A 21,710-nucleotide genomic window follows, 5' to 3' on the forward strand; every position below is an offset into this window, starting at 1 on the left:
ATAATTACACATTTGCAATTAAGCTCGGGTGTATGTCAATATGCTTAGATTACTGAGCTGAAAGAGCAGGAGAAATTATATGCCGAAGCAAAGCGAAAAGTTCAGCATCGAATTACCGAAATACGCTCACTACGGAAGGCGATTATTCGTTTGGATGACAAGATTGCTGAAGGCGAAAATAAAGTTTACTCGCTTAAGAGTGAGCTGGCACAAGTAAGTACAGTGAGAGACGACTTTTTGCGGAACGATCTTATCGTAAAACCTAATTTGATTCAGGATGTTTCGGCAAAAGAGGAAGCAATAGTACGAAAACTCAGAAACCAAGTATCTAAGTAAGCTGAATGGGTTTGTAGATGCTTGAACGTGCTGACCCATTTAATTTTTGGTGTTGCTACAACTAGACAAGCCCAGCAGATCAAACAATGTTTGTTGCTCATTAGAGATCTGTACAAAGCTTGCGTCCGTGAGACATGCCTTTCATTACAGCTTGGTACACAGCAAGTTCGAGTGGATTTTACAGAAAAGCACTTAACGCAAATTGAGAGCACGTTCCGGTAGGCATTGTGCACCTGCTATTTTATATTAATGTATTCAGTCTTTTGTGATGCACTTCTAGCGGACTGCGAGAAGCGTACAAGCTTGCAAAAGAACGATTGCTGACTGTAGCGAAAGAGGCGATGCTGCTTAAACACAAAGCTGAGAAGGATGCTCCTTGGGATTCTTATGAAGAGCGCTTCAACCAACTTCCAGACGATTTAGATGAATTACTTGGCAAAATTGAAAACAACAAAGCGGCACTAGAATGCTTTCGTGGGGACAAAAGTATTCGCGAAGTGTATGAGCGTGTGATAAAAGAAATTCAGGACGATGAAGCCAATATGGCAGATTTGGAGAGTTTTGTCAATCATGGTGAAGAAAAAATTAACAGAATAAAGGTCAGGTCGATAAATTTCGAAGTTTCAATAGTTTTGCGCGCTAACGATATCACGGTTTGGTTTAAAAGGTAAAATGGCACGCCGACCTCAAAGAAGTGGTTCAAAATATCGATACGTCGTTTCGAAGCTTTTTCAAGGACATTGGCTGTGTTGGTGAAATTTTGCTTGATGACGAGGATCCGGTGAGTGGTTAGATTGGTGTTGAATGACGCAATAGAATGCATATAACTAATGATACGGACTTGAATACTTTAGGATGTAGCTAAGTGGGGCATCGAACGCCGTGCTCAGTTCCGCAAGAACACCAAGCTTTCGACAATGAATGCTGAGGAACAATCTGGCGGAGTACGTTACTTTTTATTTAAGACGAGCGCTTGTCGATTAGCCAATTATTGACAAATTTATTTTGTAGGAAAAATCTGTTGGTACTATCATGTACTTGATGGCTCTCCAGAGTCTAACCAAGTGTCCATTTCGGGTGGTGGATGAGATTAACCAGGGGATGGACGTGTACAATGAGCGCAAAGTTTTCCAGCGAATCACTAAATCTTCATGTGGTAGCAAGCTACCGCAGTACTTCCTTATCACCCCAAAGCTCATCACTGGACTAACTTACCACCGCGACACAAAAGTTCTGGTCATTCTTAATGGCCCTTATAATAATATTCGACAAGAGTTGTGGGACCCAGACAAGTTCATTGAAAGGCACGCTAAGCGTAAAGGTAAAGGAGCTATTGCTGGCTCTTGTAAGAAACGTATTCGAGCATAGGCCTTTGGGGTATTCGAGCTCCAGCATAAACAGATAATACAGATTGTGAAGAAGCGCGAGGTATTACAATAATGGAGCTTCATTTCAGGCTCTTGCCTTGATAAAGTCTAGAGTTAGAGATCTATTTGACCCTATATGAGCAGTAAACATATTGATTACATGAAGTTGAAAGCTGATTGCCCCCCACCAAGCCGACGATCATCACAAGTACCATGAGGTTGTGCAGCTACCACCATACTAGCGCCGCGAGGTGAGTTAGTTACTGCATACAATTCCTTTCCAAAATGGCCAAATGTCTTGTGCTTATCTTGCAAAGGCTGCTGGTAATGCTGCTGTAACGAAGGGCAGTATGACGTTTGATCAGATGACCTTGAGCTCTTGACTGCGTCAAAACCATCTAATAGCTGCATTATGAAGCAAAGTAAACGGATGATTTATTATCCCGCTTTTGACGCATGCAAAGTGCTGCCGTACATACCGAGACTTCTTGCCGATGCGCTGGAGGCGGTGGAAGCTGTGAATGGTTAGCGGAACCTAGAAGGTCGAGAGTATTTATAACGCATTTGTTTGTTGGGCCAGGTGCTGACTCAAGACTTAGAGAGCTTAATCCAAGGAGGTCAACTTCGTGATGTGTCTTAGTTATAGGGCTACCGCGCTGTGTCTGCGTGGAGTTTGAGCATCTAGCACCTGACGGAGGAGCCCGAATCGCTTTATCTGCGTGACCAAGAGCACGCAAAAGCTGAAGCGTTTTGGATACCACACTGGGCTTAACATCTTTTCGCAACTTAATTTCAGCACACGTATATTAGTCAGCATAACTACTTTGCAAATCACATCAGATTGTTCTACGAACCTCTTTAATAACTTCCAGATTAGCTTCGAAGAACTCTTGGTACAGTTTAGCACCAGGAGAGTCCAGTAGTCCTAGAACTACGTGCAACCCTTTCAATCGAACCTGCCAGGTGTCATCCTCCAGCTTATCGAGCAAAATATCGCCAATAGTTTGTGCATCTAGCGTCTGCGCAAGGTCAAGAAAGCGCTTGAGGTCATCAGCCGACGGTGCGCGCGAAAGCCCTGCTGATGCACACAAACTATCGATCATCGTACGCTCGTAGTCCCTGTGTCAGTAAATGAGGTCGTAAGGTAAACTATAAATGACTATCAAAATTATTACATACCTGCTTGTGTCACCTCCTCCAGTCCCCTGCTGACCATTTAATTGAAAGAACCCGTGGTCAATCACTTGCGGACCGGCACGCAATTCGTCGTTATCAGCCAAGGAGGAAGCCATTGACTTATCCATGTTGCGGCGGTCCCACTTCTCTAATGCAGCCGTTCCCATCTTTTTCAGCACTTCAGCTTTCTTTCCAAGAGCTGTCGTCGGTACATTATTGAGCGGCTGCCCATTTACAGGAAGACCTAAGCTACCAATGCGGTGAGCAGGGCGACTTGCATTATCCATATAAGAAGGAGGGCCCCCTGACTGGTAGCCTCCACCGAAATTGCTTCGTGCGTTGTTTCCGCCATTAAACGAGTTTTCAGCGACAGCACTGCGGACAGCATTCGGATTGTACGTGCCGCTTTCAAATCCACCTAGTCCTGACGGTGCACTCGCATTGCTTCGGCCGAATCCACCTGCTGGTTTAGGAAAGCTAAGTGTGTGACCCACTAACACTGTAGGGCGGTTGTCTCGTAGTGTAGACGGGTTGTACCGGGGCTCATTGTCAGATGCCGAATCCTTCTTCTGATATCCTGAGCTACTCCATACACCTGCGCCTGCAGTCTTAGTAGTTAAGCCTGTTCCCGCCGATGCTGCCCACGAGTTAAAGCCACTTGGCTGCTGCTGTGGTATATTTGGAGTATTTACGCTGGATGTACCAGCTTGGTTGTACTCGTAGCAACCCGAATTTTCAATATTTTGTCCATAGCTCTCATTTGAACCATGTAAGCTTTTGCCCATGTGGCCATTACCCGCTTCATTTGGAGCTTGAAAGTTTCGTGATCGACCATTCAAGCCTGGTGATGGAGCATTGTAGCCTCCACCCGCAGGACCATTGTAGCAAGCAGCTGCATTATTGTATCCTACAGATGGGTTGTCTTGATACGGAGTAGGACGACTCGAGCCCAGCGGCTGCCCCCACGACCCACCAACACTTGAAAGCTGCCGTTCCGACTGTCCCTGATTGTAAACACCATTTGAATGGTTATATGACTGTGCACTTTCTCCTTCCTGTGCCTGCCATGGCCTTGAAGCACACTGAGGTGTCTCTTGCTCAAGCTGAGGTGACTCTACTTTCTGACTCGACAAAAATCCATCATTTAAGCACACCAAGGCTTCCTAAAACAATAATATGACGTGAACCATTGCACACGTAAATAATAGGTAGGCAGAACTTTTTTCTTACTTGAGCTGCTACTCGTATACGACGATACTTCTCATCTCCATACACAGGATCTGGAGGACCTGAAAATTCTGCCATTTGGAGCAACAATACCGTGAGCTTAATTGCAACGACTCTCTGCATACTGCTTTCCACCTACGTATATAAGCAAGAATTTCCTGCTCTTCTTCTCTAATCGCATCCGAGAAAGTGGGACTGCCTTCTCGAATGCAAAACTAGCGACAACGACATCATATAAACATTGTAAGAGCACTCCCAATGATGCCAATGCTGTCTCAATCCTCACTGCAATGATCTGTAATGCCTTCAGCTTTACGTTAAGATTACTCTTATTAAGCCTTCTTAGAATATAGTCGGCCGTCTTTTCCGCGTCGCGATCACTTGCCTTCGTCGAGTCTGTAGACAATAACAAGCAAAATACTTCTTTAGCTGAAAGTTGCACAGCTGAAAGTCCTTCATACACACTCGCAATTTCTCCCATCAGGTAGACGGGCACGGGACCGTCATGCAGACTCGAGGCCTCGGCCAGCGCGTGTCTGTTCATGCTTTAACTTTATCGCGCGTTGCAACGACCGAAGGGATGATACCGCGGTACACTGTACCGTTTTTTTTATTCAAATTAAATAAAAAAAGATGTTATAAAATCGAAGATTGAGCATGGATGCTGAAGAGCTTCGCGTCGAGGCTGTCGTGGTAGACTACTACATGAGAAGCCCGCTGCCTACTGGCAGCATTGAATATTTGCCGGATTCTCCTTGTTATCAACATGCCCACGAGGTGCCGATTGTTCGGGTTTTCGGCGCTACACCAGCTGGACAAAAAGCCCTTGTACATGTTCATGGCGTAAGATACTTTCTCTATTATAAACAGAATATTTGATGATTTACGCAAATGGTCTGCAACAACGATGATTAGATATTTCCATATTTTTACTTTAATGCGGAAAATGACCCGGATTTTGAGGATCCCGAACGGCTACGAAAGCTCTTGCCCCAATTAGCAAAGGACATTGAAACTGCAAATGCCTTGAACCAGCAACAAAGACAACAAACTGATAAATATGCAACGGATTCATCAAAATCCAGTAAAATTATTGCCAAGGTATAAAAGTGGAATGAAGCATTCAGTGCGATCTGGTTTCTTACTTACTTGTAGATGCTCATTGTTCAAGGAACGCCGTTTTACGGATACCATCTGAGATCAAAGCTTTTCGTTCAAATATTTTTGTACAATCCACGTGCGGTTCCATATGTCGTGAGATTGTTGGAAAGCGGGAGTATTGGAGATAGACACTTTCAGCCGTACGAGTCACACATACCGTTTCTGCTGCAGGTACGATTCTGGTTCGCATTTGGGGCATCAACATCAATTTGACAAACATCTCTAAGTGAATGAATTCAGGTTTTTGCAGATTACAGTATTGAAGGAATGAATCACGTCGCATTTAGCAATGTCAAGGTACGCTTGAAGAATTGAACGTTTGATAACAACTTTTTGACGAATTCTATATCGTAAAGTTCCGATTTCCACTTCCAGTGTCCCAAGAGCATCTTATGGAAGCTACCAATACCGGCATATTCCGCATTTTTTTGCTTTCCACGACGCCAACAGAAAAAATAAACGGAATAGAAAAGAGCGAGACTTCTTTCAAAGGACGCCATGCGCCGATTCTTGAACGGCCTAAACAATGGTTTGATCGAACATGCTGCTGTGCGTTAGAGGTTGATGTGGCAGCTGCATGCATTTTGAACCCCAAACAATTTCAGCTTCAGCACAAGAAAGCAGAGGGTGTAGGAGACTTACGTCATGTGCCATCGTTGGCGGCTATCTGGGAGGTAACAAAGTGTAATTGATTACTAGCGTTGCGAGAAATGTGATTATCTATTGATTTGATAGGAAGAAAGGCTGCGCCGTATCCAGAATGGTGAAAGGGGAACGCCTGAATTGTCACTTAGCTTACTGCGCAATTCGGACATATCAAACGAGTCATCAACGAGTCCTTCACCGGCAAAATCGGCATCGTCGCTCCTTTCACAGTCATTTTTCAAGAAGAAAATTAAAGATTCCGTAGATATGGTAATGGCTAGATTAGAAGAGCAACAGCAGCATAATGAGATTGATTGTTGCGACCAACATGGCCCACAATTTGCGGGTGATGTAATGTCATGCGGAAATTCGATCGCTGCCGAAAGCAAATTTTCTTATAGCCAAGCTGAGAATGAAGGCGGTATTGCTTGTGAGAACGATCAGGTAATATGGTTGCTGGCGAATTATGCAGCCCAACATTTAACATTGTTGTGTGTATTTCCACAGAAAGAAGACCGAGAAATTGTGACCCTTCTTTTAGACATGCAACAGATGAGTGAGTCGGATCAGAAAAAAGCTGAATGTCGCCAGGACGACGAGCATGTCAACTACGATACACCCAATGATAGCGAACATGATAGTGAAGGCATTGATAATTTGAATGAACAACATGCTGAAATTGGCGATATCTTGGCATCACAGCAGCTAATTGTAAAATATAATACCAGCCCAGCCGTTGATCAGTCAACTAGCGTCAGTTGGTGGGATGTTGCAGAGCGCATATCCCGAGCGAAAACGAGTCCAGTTAGCGAACTTGGAAGCCCTCGTGTGGTCGTCCGTGCTTCAACAGGAAGGCAAATTAAGGTTTGAAAACATTTGTTTAAATTTGATGTTCGAATACTAGCCCTCTAATGATTCCATGAAGTCAAATCTTCTAAGGCAAGGTCTTCCAAGTTTGGGTCCAATATAGAAGACATTCCTTTAGTTGAAGACATGAAAGATCTTTTACCACCTCGGCCTCAAAAGTCAGTTTCTTTGACTCCCCTAAAAGAAGAGGATAGACCTGTTGATTTTGTCGCGTCGTCTTTGACGCCGCATCCACAACCACATGGTGCAAGTCAAAGAATGCAACCGCCAGAAGCTGCAGAAAGCAATTCTCGCTTGTGGATGTTCAGTCCTGACCCTCCAACTTATTTGCAAATTCTTTCATCTTCGCGAGATCTTGGCATAACTCCAATGAAGGTAATCGATTCTGCTCTTTTAGCTTTTTTGCGTATGAAATTGTACTAATTGACAAGGCTTTCTGATCATGCAAGTAGTACCAACCCGTATGTTACAGCAACGCAGCTGAAATTCCTGAAAAAGCGATGGTATTTGGAGGAAAAAAATATGACTTTACCCCACAAAATATAAAAAATTTGCCAGAATTTGATACGGCTTTCGCGCGGCAACTATTATATCGGCATCGCAGTGGCGAAGGCAGTTTAAAGCTCGACAATGCAAGATGGTGCAAGCTTTCCAGGATAAAAAAGCCAAGCATTGTTCGTGGAAGTGGCGAAAAGGTATAAGTGTATCGAGAAGTTGAAAACTTTTTTTGCATTGAGCGGCATTTCATGACCGACACTTCTGGACAGATGCGCTGCTTACGAATGCCAGCAAGGATGCCTCCAGACGCTTCAACTGTCGAAGCTTGGGTAAGTATTGATGCCGAAGCATTTCAAAAAACAACTGAGGTGCGAATATTTATGTGTATGAAGTGACCACACTGATTGCTTACTCTTTATTCACTTAATAAGTCACGACGCAAGCGTGCTTACTCGTCATTAGTGCCCACAGCTTCGCTTTCGAGCACGCTGAGCTCGCTGACTATTGCGTCAAATATTACAATTTTGTCAATCGAAGTATTTGCCGGGTCGCGCGCCAGTCTGCTGCCAAACCCTCTTTACGATCCGGTACAAGTGATATGCTATGCCGTTGATGCCCAAGAGGGACCAAGCGATACCAAGACAAAAGATTATGGCATACTTATGGTTAAATTAGACGGGATGGAAGAAGCAGCGCCTGAAAGCGTGATTTTGGGCGTAGGAAGCAAAAACTCTTCGGTGTCATTCGCGTCAGACGAACGCGAGCTTTTCTGCTTACTGGAAGAAGTTGTAAATCGGTGGGATCCAGACTTTTTGGCAGGATTTGAAGTTCAAAAGGCTTCCATTGGGTATCTTGTCGACCGAGCTTCTAAGATTAATGTAAGAATCCTTTTTAGTTTGTTTGAAACGGCAAAGCGTTTTTACCTTTTCTTGTGCGATTGAATTGCAAGGTAAATCTCATTCAGTCGCTTTCACGTCTTCCATCAGCCCCAATGGATCTTCGAAACAGAACTACAGTGCTAGGGCGAGAGGGTGACAGCCAAAAAGAAGCGTCTATCGGTACAACTTGGGGAGTAAATAAGGCAGCTGGGCTATGGATACACGGTAGGTATATTATAAATCTCTGGCGAATGACGAGATCTGAGGTACGGGTCGCGTTTGCTTGTTATCTAGATAAACAGCTGACGGCTATTTTATGTATATACAGCTTAAATTATCGCGCTACGCACTCGAAGACGTTGTGTGGGCTGTTTTAAAACGAAAATATCCAGTGTATTCTGCCGAACAATTAACGTCTTGGTTTCAGATTGGTGGCTCAATGCGCTGGAAGGTTTTAAAATACATTATGGATCGAGCCAAACTCAATATTCAAATCATTTATAAAATGCAGTTAATAACAAGAACTAGGTGCGCGTCTTTTCGATCATGTGTTACCATTGACCTTTCTTAATTCTTGTCATTTTCGATAGCGAAATGGCTCGACTATTTGGAATCGATTTTTATTCCGTCCTATCTCGAGGGTCCCAATACCGAGTCGAGGCTGTCATGCTGCGAGTGACGAAGCGGAAAAATTATTTGTTAATATCACCGAGCAAGACACAAGTGGCTGGTCAAGCTCCGATGGAATGTATTCCACTAGTAATGGAACCGCATTCAAGCTTTTATAGTGATCCTGTCGTAGTACTTGACTTTCGGGTGGGTAAGCGCTCATCTAGTATACTTGCACAATTCCGATTTGCTGTTAATGAAGAAATTATAGTCTCTCTATCCGTCCCTTGTAATAGGGTACAATATGTGCTACTCCACCATACTTGGCCGTTTGAAAGATGGTCAGGACTCAGAGCTGGAGACATCGCTTGGAGTTGTTGATTTCTCCCCCAGCGCAGTTGGACTACTGCAATGCAAAAATGACGTCATTGTTGCACCGAACGGCACTCTGTTTTGTCCGAAAAGCTATCGACATGGGGTGCTACCGCTTATTCTAGATGAAATTCTTTCAACTCGAATAATGGTGAAAAAAGCAATGAAGTCGGCAAAAAATTCAAAGCAGAAACGCTTGGAAAAAGTTTTGTACGCTCGACAGTTGGCGCTCAAGTTAATTTCAAATGTGACATATGGTTATACAGCGGCTGGTTTCTCTGGACGTATGCCATGCGCTCAATTAGCTGATGCCATTGTTCAGGTTTCTCAGTCATGCGCTCGCTTGTGTCCAAGGTGTGCTTACTCGCTCTATTTGCTTCGTGTAGACTGGACGATGCACACTTGAAGCAACTGTTCGATTGATAGAAGAGCGATCTGAATGGAATGCGAAAGTGGTGTATGGTGATACAGATAGCGTCTTTGTTCTGCTTACTGGAAGGTCCAAAACAGATGCGTTTCAAATTGGCCAAGAAATTGCGAACGCTGTAACTGCATCTAATCCAAGGTAATGCATCTCGTCATTAAACTGATACGACATTGATAAACATCTTATTTATATTGTTTACTTTATTTAGACCAGTGACATTGAAACTCGAAAAGGTCTACATGGGCTGCTTTCTTGTATCCAAAAAGCGCTACGTTGGCAATAAGTTTGAGAATCCAACACAAAAGGTCGGCACAATTGAATCAAAAGGGATTGAAACGGTCCGACGCGATTCGTGCGGTGTGGTTAAGCACGCATTAAAAACTTCGCTTAGTACTTTATTTGAGTCTTGTGATTTGTCCAAAGTAAAGGAGAAGTTGGAGAGATTCTGGATTCAAATCATAGAGAATCGTGTGCCACTTAAAGAATTTATCTTCGCGAAAGAAGTACGTTTGGGAACATACAGCAATGGAAGGTACTGAGTATATTCTGAATTAATTGAGCGATTGACTCTAAGCTTCATTATGATGTGTAGTGCTCCTCCTGCAGCACTTGTTAGTATCAAAGCCATGGGAAAAGATTCACGAGCGGAACCTCGGTATGCAGAACGAGTGCCTTACGTTGTTGTAAACGGCTCTCCTGGTGCGCGTTTGATGGACTTGGTTGTGTCACCTGATGAATACTTTAGCAAACGAAAACGCTATAGCATCAATTACCACTACTACATCAACAAGCAGGTATGAATAACAATGTTAAATTGATCGCTATTGTGCTGACAACATCGTTTGTTCGTAGATCATTCCAAGTCTCGAACGGCTATTTCTGCTCACTGGGGCAAACATTCGATCATGGTACGCGACACTTCCTCGAACGTCCGTGAAAGCTCGCCAGTATGCTTTCGACAATCCTTCACCAACAAGTACGATTGGTTGTGGCTTTCGATCGATAGACTCGTTCTACCTGAGCAAGCATTGTCGGCTCTGCGGGTCGATTGGCATAAATGCGCTCTGTCAAAACTGCTCTGCTAATCCACAGCGAAGTCTGTTGGCAATTCACACTGCGTTTGCGAGGCATGAAAAGGCTGTGATGGCTTTAAAAGTTGCGTGCACAGCATGTGCTGATCGAGACGCATTTGGAAATTGCAACAATTATACCTGCCCCGTGTGGAATCACATCAAGCTTTTTGAAGTTGACAAAACCACTTTGACGTACCAAGATCGGTAGTATTAAATAGCAAGCAGAAAACACAAATTTAAAGTATCTTGAAACTCTTGCGGCCAGGCTCTATTTTTTTTCGCTACCCTGTTCATACCAAAAGGTGTCTAACGCTTGCGAGATCGGTTCGGCTTCTTGCCTTTAACAACGTGCTTCTTTTCTCTATTTGGCCCCTGCTTGTGCTTCTTTATAGGCCTTTTGTCTTCTTCGTTTGCATCGTCATCACTTTGATTCTCTTGTGTAACTACTGCCTCAACGTCTTCAGCTGCTTGCTTGCGCTCCTTTTCTGCTTTTATCCGCTGCTTCGTGGTGACAGAAGCCTGTTCTGCATCGTCCTCGAGCTCATCACGCGTCTTCTTCTTTTCTTTTTCTTCCGAAGGCATGGAATTAGCGTACTTCTTAAACTTCGCCACATAGAAACCGTCCATATTGTGCACGTGCGGGTAAAATCGACGTGTGAGCTGCATTGATGGATGGAATCGTTGATGCTGGTAGCGGGCAAAGCCCGATTTACCATGGTCCAGACCCGTATCAACGAGCTTAACGCAACGCTTGTGCAAAGCGTAGTCTACAACAGCCTCGTTTTCATCAACCATGACGGAACATGTCGAGTAGAGAATGTAGCCTCCCGTCTTGGACTTGGCATCAACGGCATCAATGGCAGCAAGCAGTAATTCTTTTTGCAAGTGCGCAAGACGCTGAATGTCCTTTTCACCCTTCTGCATTTTGATGGACGGGTCCCGCGCAATAACTCCCATACCCGTGCAAGGAGCATCAAGCAAGACACGATCAAAACTCTTATATAAACTTGGCACCTTTCGCCCATCGTAACACGATACTGTTGTGTTCTTCACGCCAAGTCGATGTAGGTTCGCAACTGTCGCTTTAAGACGCTGCTTCTTTAAATCATTTGCAATGATAGTACCCGTATTTTTCATCAGCTGAGCGATGTACGTCGTTTTGCCACCAGGAGCACATGCCATGTCCAGGATCCGCTCGTTCATCTGTGGGGCAAGTGCCATCACAGCACAAATGGAGGATGCTGATTGCAGCATGTAGTGCCCGGCAAGGTACTCAGGTGTGGCGCCAATGGGCACGGGTGAATCATAAATTTTAAGCCCTACCTTGGACCACTTGGCCAGCGGGTCTAAATTGACACCACGCTGGATCAAAGCTTGTGCCAGATCACGACGACGTGCTTTCAGCGTGTTAGTACGTATAACAAGCGGACGAGGTTGCTCGTTCGCCTCGACAAAGTCTACACACTCGGCGGGTGAGAACATTTGAAGAAACAGGTCAATAAGCTCGCGATTGTAGCCAAAGTATCCGGCCAGATCCGTAGCCAGTGTCTCGATATAATCAACACGAGAGCGACCAGGCTCCCGACGAGAATTAAAGTGCGACAACACCTCAACTACATCCTTAATACGCTGGTGGACCTCAGCTGGGTCCGACATGTTATCATAACCTTCACCATTTCGTTCCATCTCGCCCTCCGTTGAAAGGTGATACGGCTCATTATTCGCAATGTTCAAACGCATTTCCTCCTCCGCCTCTTCGGCCTGAAGTGCTTCCTCCTCGTCCAACACACGGGCCTTGCGTTCAATATCAAGCTCCTCGTCCTCCTCGTCCTCCTCGTCTTCCTCTTCATTCGCTTCGTTTGAAATTTTTTCTTTCTTCAGCTTCAGCCAATTCTTGTTGGCATCTGAAAAGCCTTCATCCGCCTCGGGTCCTGCTTCGTCGTTTTGTTCCTCTTCCTCCGAGTCAAAAAGCTGTGCTTGTTTGCTACCACCATTACGCTGCTCCTGTTTAGCCGCCTCTTTTACATACTTGGAAGGAGGGTTAGATTTAGGCTTGGCCGCGGCGTTAGCAGCAAGTTTGCGCTTGTTCGGTCTCGCCATGACTTCAGCTGGTTGCTTTATGATAGTATTGACTGGTGCGCAAAGGTTGTCAGTTGTCAATAACGATAAAGTGTGCCACACCAAGTGGTAATTCGGAGTTGAAGTTGTTGTACGGGAACGATGGCATTGGCGGTGCGTGATGACCACCGTAGGTGGAACCTTTTAAAGCTGCCGTCTCAGGGTCCTATTACGTTGCTATCTATGTCAAATCGTTCAGAACAATGCGGACTCACAAAAGACAGCGGTATGAAGTCAGCCACTGTAACGCGAACGAGACGATTTTCAGCCCTCTCCAAAAAAGTCTGACAGCTACGATGGACAGTAAAATTTACCTTGAGCGCCGCATAAAGAGCTTGGCACTTTTTTCGTATGCACTTCGATGGAATAGTTTTAGACTCGAATACTAACATTAATTAGATTAATCCGTTCAAGTAAACTTGCTACAACTAGCCTTTTACGTAGCTATTGAACTTCACTATGCAGAGCAAGCAACAATATCCGCGATTGAGCACTTCGCGAAGCAAACGACATTTATTTGTGAGTATTTATTGTACACAGACCAATTGCGCACTTTTAATCTTTGCTGGGCACAGGCGACTGCCAGGGCTTTTGGGCGCGCCGTTGATTCCAGTTAAGATTGGTAATCATCGATTCAAACCAGTCTTGATTCTCATTTACCCGACAGATCGAAGGCAACGGGTAAGATGATACCCGCACGACAATGCTGTCACCACGTTCCAAGCGCACGCGATCCTTGCCGTCAAAAGACACATAGCATGCTGATGCACGACTTGTAGAAGGGAACTCAATCTTCAGCGTAGCACTGTCGTGAAAGATCAGAGGTCGGAAGCTCAGGGTATGTGGGCAAATCGGCGTAAACAGCATCGACGGCACTGATGGATGCGCCATCGATCCACCCGCTGACAATGAATAGGCTGTCGAACCCGTCGGCGTTGCAATGATAATGCCGTCCGCGGCTATCTTCGTGATCTCTAGACCATCGCAATAACAATTTAGTTCCACAAGCGCACCAGATGGGCCACGATCAATCACAACTTCATTCAGTGCATGCAAATTCCCAGCAATATGGCGTTCGGTCGAGCCTCGAAAGATGGTGCACGATAAACGAGAGCGTAAAGACATGTAGAACCCGCCATTGATGACACCTGTAAGATGCTCGACGGCATTATCAGCATCAAATGGTGTAAGAAACCCCAGTGATCCCATCGCTAGTGAAAAGACAGGTGGCACACTTTTGCTGAAGAGTGATGAGACCCACAGCACGGTACCGTCCCCGCCTAACGATACGACAAAGTCGATTTTATTCTGACAGTCAACCCAGTCCTCGGGCTTGTGACCCCACGTCTTCGTATTAGCCAACGCCAGTTCTTCGAACACCGATGGCTCTAAAAAAACATCCATCTTCTTCTCCTTAAGTAGCCACGAAGTCAGCATAATCAACATTTCCGTTGTTTCAGGCTCATTCGGTTTCTTGATGACCAAAACCGTTTTAGGTGGTTCATCCCACATAAGCTGGACGTTATTACGCGAGCGGTGACGTGTGTGGATTCTGCGATTAGTGGGTATAAATACCTCGCATTGCTCGTCTGAACACTGCATTAGCCGAAAAATTGCACGCGGCACGGTACTGTAGTTTACGAGCGAGTCGGCTTCGTTAGAAGTTGACGCGTCGCTCCCCACAACGGTTGGATTTTCAACGCTAACGATGCCGTCGCGGCCGGGTTGCTCCCACGTGTCGGCAATAACGATAAGCTCTGAGTTAGTGCGCTTGTGAGAAAGGCTCTTAGCGCACTGTAGGTCCACCTCGGTAGTCTCCGTACTACGGGGATAGTGGCTTGTAAGGTCCTTACAACGTTTTATCCAATAATTCTTCTCAGCAATGGCCTGTCGCAACTCTTCCTGCAGATCGCGAATCTTGGCTTGCAATCGCTGAGGGCTTTCTCGCTGATTCTCACAGAAAGCCAAGACGCGTTGTAATTGCTCGTTGATACCATGTAAATCTCCCTCGAGCGTGTACCCACCTCCAACTGAAGAAGTATAAGATGGCAGCCTCAAGCTACCCGCTTGTTGCAGCTCCTGATGTGGCTCGTCGCCGAATTCCTCGAGCGCTACAGGGCCCGCAGCGAAAGCAACATCGTTTGTAAAACCCATCCTGGTCAAATCAGGGCGGCTAGTCTCGCGCAGATCGACAACCTGCTTGATCTTTGAGGAGTTGGACTCGTTAATATTTGCCGCTGTCAAAGGACTCGTGAATGGCGCTAATGCATCTGCGTCATTGCAGGTGTGGGATGATCGGTGCTTCTGTGGTAGTCCGCTCATGCTACCGCACCTCTTATACCGTGGTCAGGGCACATGTCGGTACAGTGTACCTACGTACCCTTCAAATAAATCAAATATTAAAAGCCTAAATTCAAGTTCGACACATAACGCTGTGATGAGCATCGAAAAAAAGACATGGCACGCCACTTTGCTGCTACGGGGAGGGGGGGTGGATATACCAAAAGGGGGGTGTGCCTATACCGGTTCCCTTCATTTATAATCAAGAGAAATATTGATTTGAAATACATTTTCATAAAAGCGCTTTCATGAATATTTAAACAGATTTTTGTAATATTTGTAATTTCAAATGAAAAAAAATTGTGCAGATTTACCCATAGCCCCTATAAAAATAATATACAAGCCACATCAATAATACTTAATATGATTTAAGAAAAAAAATTAAAGTTTTCAACAAGAGAAATGTCTGTTTTTTCTAAGTAAATAAAATCGAGAGATTAAATTAAACACTTCATATTCTGCTATATCGCAAAATTGACAATTATTCCTTTAGAGTCGGCACTCCCCGCTAAATTACATTTAGAACCGATGTAGCCACACCCTTTAATTTATCTACCTCTGTATATATGAGAGTAGCGTAATGGTAGCAACTTGTTGACAACTAGCATATATATTGAGAAACCTTTATGCAGGCCTTACCAGCTTCAGTAGCTCGAAAGACCTGCAAAAATGAATTCGCAATATTTGCGTAATTTCTTTGTTTAATAGCAAGATGCTTTTCCAACAAAGAAATTACATGCGAAAGCCTACAAAACTGAAACATAAGGATATTGTGGCTTGCCTGCGCTCATGGTGGGTACAAAGAATAAGCAATACGATTCGCCTATTTGAAAGGTAAGCACGCACTTCCGCAAAAGTTGGTAGAAGTGAAGAAAACAGATTCATCCTATGCTTGACCTCCAATGACCTACTAACATGCATGCGCAAGAGCACGCCTCCGACCCTTGTCGCTTATTTCCAGCTCAACTTCTTTCTCGTGCTCGATTTGCTGCTCTATCTTTTCGTTCTTATTATGACTTGCCATTCAAGTGCGGTTGCTCTTGGCTTTTCTCACCTGTTAGAAGCAGTACATTTAACATCACCAAACGAAAACACGGTTTCTGATGTGCCCAGGGGCAGTCACACCCAGTACAGTCTCGTCATGTAGATAATTAGGGTGTGTGGCTCTAGCGATTCCCTAATGTAATAAAAGGGGGGTGATGTTTCAAAGGCAAAGGGGCGATCTAAAGTCGATTCTAAAGGAATAACTGTTGATTTTTTGGATACAGTGGAATGACCCAAACAGTGAAACTAATTTATATGACGTTTTTATTCAAAGCAGACGGGGAGAGGGTGTGGCATTACCGAAACGGGTGTGCGGCTAAACCGGCTCCTTAAATGAAGAGTCACATGACCAATTTTAAAACCTTGTCAGCAACTGTAGAAGGACGGTACCCATAGCAGTTACGCCCTACTTACGCACACACCTTCAGGCACAGTGGGGAAGCGGTTCGACCGTCTTCTCTCACGTGCAGTGAGGTAGTTGGTGGGCGCCTAAGCGACCGTATCCAACGGACTCAGCACCGGTCGTCACGGAAGCGGTAATCCGGCTTCACGTGCGCACTTGTGAAGTAGGATGTAGTTTTAAGACTGATTCATATGTAATCGAATTATATATAACTACTTTTGACCAATCAATATATGCGTCTCAACAGATGTGCACCCCTACGGGGCGAGAGTATTATCTGAATACCTCGGCTTACGGATGACGCTAGCCGGCCTTTCTTTCAAATGTAAATGCACCCATGTGCATCACATGTAACGGGGCACTGCCGACTTGTACTGATTTTTTACAAGTCCACTTCGCAATTCTTCAGTGCGAGTGGTGCCTCACGTCTCTTCACGTACACTAGTACGCGAAGAGAAGACTCTCCTTAAACACTTGCTTTACAGAGGGTTAAAAGAAAACTGCATTTTATATAATTAAGTTTTTTGTTCTCATCTATTTACTACTAACACATTTATATACTAATACAAAAGTTGTAATAAAATTATCAATCTATCTCATTGCGTGGATCCAGTGCTGACTGGACCGCGGAGAACGTAGATATATGGCCTATATCTACCAATAGATAAGCGTTCCGAATTCACTATGTAAAGTAATATTCTCCAAATATTATCCACGTTTTAGATGATAGATAAATTAACAGCTTTTAAGTGTTAATGTAATGTCACGATACACCCCGTTACATCACATACACAAGGGGTCACTTTGTGCACCACACCCAAGTGGCAGGTCTAATTACTTTACATAAAGTAGTTGGCAATCCCGTTAAGAACACAAAGTGTACTTAATGGGTTGGTGCAACATTAGCGAAACTTAAGCTCATAACAGCAACACTTATTGTTTCGCTCGTTAGTATGGAGATTCTCGTACTGACGTTCGTAATAACGTCAGCTCGGCCATCCCCAAACGATGGTAACATAGTCACTATACGACAGACACTTAAGACCGACGAGACGTTTAAGGTGTCTTAAGTAATAGAACTAATGTCTCACTGCATCAATATTAACAAATTTGGTAATATTGGCACTACAAAGGCAAGTACTTCTGTGCTTATTTCCTTTCATAGCATATAATATTTAGTATTATTCTTTTAAGGAAATATTGCTTATGTAACGGGACTTCCCGTTACACTACTGAGGAAAATTAGAAAGATGCAGAGGCTGCTGTTAAATGCTTTAGCAGACCATAGTTGATCTTTATCATATCCAGAGTGTCTGCAATCATGTTCGCGTCCGTAAAAGGGAGTCAGCGCTAAGATGACGCGCTTTAAGCGCCTCAACATGCCAGTGATTCGATCACAAATCGTTCAATGACTGGGATCCGTTGAGCTTAGGCGTGAAGCTCCTAGACTTTGACAGTATGTAATGTTATCTTGTTTGATTTTAGTTCGAGATATGATATCATCATTCGTATGGATTAGCTTGAGCGCCATGATACATGGATTGATAGGAGGTCTAAGACCTTAAGCGCAGCGCTCAATGTTCCTAGTGAAGCTTTGGCGAGCTATGGGTCCACCGTTGCTATGCAACAAAAGCTCTTTTAGTGCAATCTACTGACTAAGTTCATCATTGAGCTGACAATGGAGTGTATGACTCATAAACTGTAATATTGAAGACAGAAGTCTCGAGCATGGTGCGATGACTGTTAATGTAACGGCAGGTTCTTCTTTTAGTTACACTCGTTATGACACAGACTCGCTGGATGTCAAAAGCATTGTTGGCCTAAGGTCGAGTCTATAAAGGCGTGATCCCTCGAATGCACGTGAAGTGGCCCCTATAAGCCCACCAAACGCGGTCAGCCGTGACGTTACCACACTGGAAGTCAATAACGCCATTGTTGGCGACATACCAAGACATTCAGGGCTAAGCTTAGTTTAGGACGCTGAGTGACACGTAAATGTTCACTAGTGAGGGGATATGGCTTTTAACTCCTCACTAAATGTCTGTAATGACATTGTTGGCAATGTGCCAATGCATTCAGGGCCAGGCTAAGTAAATGCACATGAAGTGACAAGCTAACGCCAGTAGATGATTAGCTCGAGTAATGTAATTCTTTATCGGATGTTGAACTAGGCATCGGCTCTCGTAAAAATCAAAGTAGGTTATTATAACTGATAGCCTTGAGATCTCGGATACTTCGGGCTCTATAAGATGTAGGTACGATTGCTGGAGAGAGATGGCAGAGACGTCAGTTGCCTCCCGCAAGATGCATAGCGTCTGTGATGTCATAAATTTGATACTAGCGGACAGCTGTATGCACTCGTGGATGAAACGAATCGTAACGTTTATGGTGATATTAGACTAGATGCTATCGTATATTTGGATGCCTATTTTAAATAGAAAAAACGTCTTTTGATGTGTCTGATCAGGTCGTGACGGCGAGTGACTTATCTGGTTTGGTGGTCATTTGACCTACTACGGAGTTGAACTCATCATCGCCTCCAGGTGAGGCCGTCCTTGAGAGGGCACAATAGCGCCACTTTAATTAGTACACGTAGTATTTCATCGATTCAAAAAGATCATGAATGATCACTTTTTATTCGGCAATTCCAAGTCTTGCGTGTCATAATCCACCATATGTCTAAGCTTCTGCTAGAGGTAGGTCGAGAAATTGACCGGATCATCGAACCAAATATTACCTAACGCACTGGCCTGTACTAAAGAAACAGTGTGACGTCATTTACAATTTCTTCCGTCCTAAGCGCGCGACTGTAATGTTGCGGGAGAGTATGTGTCACCATTCGGCACGGCAACATGAATGTTCCATTATCATCTAACATGTTCAAGTTAGTTGATAGAACTGTGGTCCTTGGACGGACTACAAAGTGTTACCAGGTGTAAAGGGGCACTGCCGACTTGTACTGCTTCAGTACAAGTCCTCCGGGGGTGACAAACGCTGCATGGCAGAAGACGAGTAGCCAATTCACTCTGCAGCGCAAGCCCGAGCTGCAGCATCTTCACTCCATGTACATTCTAATAGTTTAGGTAACATCTTTTGTAAAATGATGCCTTGATTAATAACAAAACTCTTTTTTGTTAATTTAAAAGCGTACGTGTCACAGATGACAACTACGCGGCTAATATTCGGTCAGCAATAGGATTCCCTGAGAACGAACGGTCCTCAGCAGTTCATCGACGGACGAAAGTGTCCTCGATGAAACGACTCGGATTGAACGTTTTACGTTCGTTTATTTTCCCCAATACAATAAATTGTCCAATGCATCAAGCCTCTTGAGTTCGTTCGATCAACAGAGTCACAAAGAGAAGTGGTGGTGCATTTATTTCGCTTGAATGCATCAAATCTATCGCATGGAACTCGCACTTATTCGATGGCATGAAGTCGTAGTCGTGTGTTTGATACAAATTTTCAAAATACTTTGCGATCGGCAAAAACTTGCCGATCGATAGTACTATTTCACGAGGCAATAACCACTGCTTCATGACACAGAATTTCGAATCTGTTATCAGGTCGAACTCGTGTCGACTGCTTTTACCATTTGACAACTCGCATGGTACTTGCAAGGGAGTGCATCCTTATATTCGAATAATTCCCGACGAGAAGGCTCGGCTCAAATGTTTTACGTCTCAATCTTATGGGTCGTTAAAGACAAATCCTTGGTAAAAGGATATACCTAGAAGGCTCGGCTCAAATGTTTTACGTCCCAATCTTATGGGTCGTTAAAGACAAATCCTTGGTATAAGTATAAGGATATACCAAGGATTTGTCTTTAACGACCCATAAGATTAAAACGAAAAACATTTGAGCTGAGCCTTCTCGTCGAGGACACTTAGTCCATCGATAAGCAGATCAGATTTATTTGCTTACAGAGATACCGTTGCCGACCGAATATCGGCCACGTACTCATCTTCTCTAACGTGGACGCTAAATCTGCTTGTTTTGCTACTACGCAGATCACATAAGAACCGTTTCGGTTAGAGTTGGCAAATGTGTTATCTCAAAAATTAACTTTGGAGGCGCTATTAATAATGTGTATAAAAGCCTACGTTTGATCCGTTGATCACCAAGACGTTTGACGTCTCATATTCTTCTGGGGAATTTATTCACGTAGGTTTCTGGGACTTATTCCTTTGTTTATTCAGGGAGAAATCTTTCGAACTGCCTCAAATTGTGGTTGCGCAATCACAGCGAGATTCTCTACAATCGACTCTCCAGTCGATCTAGAATTTTCGTACTGTCTCTTATAGACGGCCTATTATTTTTTATTAGATATTACTCTCTAGACACGTATTATGTTTTCCGGTCCACTCGACTTATTTGAGTGGTAGACCCAGGAAGCTGCCTGTGCTTGAGCACAGTCGTCGATACAGTGGGATAGGTGGTCACATTGAGGTCTTGTACAATCGTACTAATGCGCGAACCACAAGCGAAGCTATCGCACGGACGAAATACATCCACATGCTTGTTGACGCTCCAAGAAGTTTTTCATATGGCCACTGACCAACTACATGTTTCTTTACTGTTACAAATGCGCCTGTTGCTAGGCGCACTGTCATCCTTGTTAGAGGATATCGCGCTTTATAAATTTGAGTCTGCGATCTTCTAGCGATTGGCGTCTAATGAAACTGTTCGACGCCCCACAATCGACTAGGGACTATAGAAACAATTTATTTGCCACTACAACTTTAAGGTGATGATGTTGACCTCACCACCTGACAAGTAACACACAGTGCCTTTGCGTTAGAGCAATCTACATGAGGTCTGCAAATCCTCTTGACGTTGCTGGATTAGTAGAGCGCTCCGCAGCTACTGACCCCGATTATTTTTGACAGTCCGACTCGCCGTTGCGATTCCGCAACAGCGTCGGACTCGCGTCCTTCGCTGTTCCTTGCGGGACGTCGATCACCTCGCTCAGTGTTTCTTGGCACTGGGCGTGGGGGCACTATATCCATAGTCGTAGTACCCTGTGTTTTATAGCGATTGCATCTTTGCAATCGTTTATTACACAAAGAGGAAGGTTTCTCGCTCTCAATATAGCAGAGATCCGTTGTTTCGAGACTTTCGATATCTTGTCGTCTCGGTGGCTGTTTCAAGTTGAAGTCCTTGTTCCGC

At 44.3% G+C, this 21,710-nt stretch overlaps 4 protein-coding genes across 4 annotated transcripts; 2 read left to right on the forward strand and 2 right to left on the reverse strand.

Moving 5' to 3' along the window:
• Positions 1-79: 79 nt before the first annotated feature.
• On the forward strand, positions 80-1,704 carry CCR75_000142 (uncharacterized protein; the record flags this gene model as incomplete). The annotated part of the gene is made up of 6 exons (XM_067958250.1): positions 80-213; positions 402-554; positions 617-935; positions 1,004-1,117; positions 1,191-1,280; positions 1,348-1,704. The coding sequence occupies 6 exons, from the start codon at positions 80-82 to the stop codon at positions 1,702-1,704; spliced, it is 1,167 nt and encodes a 388-aa protein (XP_067818253.1).
• A 2,907-nt stretch (positions 1,705-4,611) lies between these two features.
• Positions 4,612-10,894, forward strand: CCR75_000141 (uncharacterized protein; the record flags this gene model as incomplete). Its single annotated transcript, XM_067958249.1, has 20 exons — positions 4,612-4,697; positions 4,757-4,949; positions 5,022-5,207; positions 5,262-5,438; positions 5,508-5,564; positions 5,624-5,941; positions 6,003-6,356; positions 6,420-6,776; positions 6,852-7,154; positions 7,232-7,474; positions 7,547-7,645; positions 7,709-8,155; positions 8,227-8,421; positions 8,484-8,683; positions 8,746-8,971; positions 9,036-9,458; positions 9,523-9,701; positions 9,772-10,095; positions 10,156-10,357; positions 10,416-10,894. 20 exons carry the CDS (start codon positions 4,612-4,614, stop codon positions 10,842-10,844), a joined length of 4,998 nt encoding a protein of 1,665 aa, XP_067818255.1. The 3' UTR covers positions 10,845-10,894.
• A 48-nt stretch (positions 10,895-10,942) lies between these two features.
• CCR75_000140 (uncharacterized protein) lies at positions 10,943-12,736 on the reverse strand (the record flags this gene model as incomplete). Its single annotated transcript, XM_067958248.1, has 1 exon — positions 10,943-12,736. The coding sequence occupies one exon, from the start codon at positions 12,734-12,736 to the stop codon at positions 10,943-10,945; it is 1,794 nt and encodes a 597-aa protein (XP_067818087.1).
• Positions 12,737-13,309: 573 nt separating this feature from the next.
• CCR75_000139 (uncharacterized protein) lies at positions 13,310-15,076 on the reverse strand (the record flags this gene model as incomplete). Its single annotated transcript, XM_067958247.1, has 1 exon — positions 13,310-15,076. One exon carries the CDS (start codon positions 15,074-15,076, stop codon positions 13,310-13,312), a length of 1,767 nt encoding a protein of 588 aa, XP_067818299.1.
• Between the last annotated feature and the right edge of the window lie 6,634 nt (positions 15,077-21,710).

Source organism: Bremia lactucae, linkage group LG6 (assembly GCF_004359215.1).
Source record: "Bremia lactucae strain SF5 linkage group LG6, whole genome shotgun sequence".
In the NCBI taxonomy this organism is placed as follows: domain Eukaryota; phylum Oomycota; class Peronosporomycetes; order Peronosporales; family Peronosporaceae; genus Bremia; species Bremia lactucae.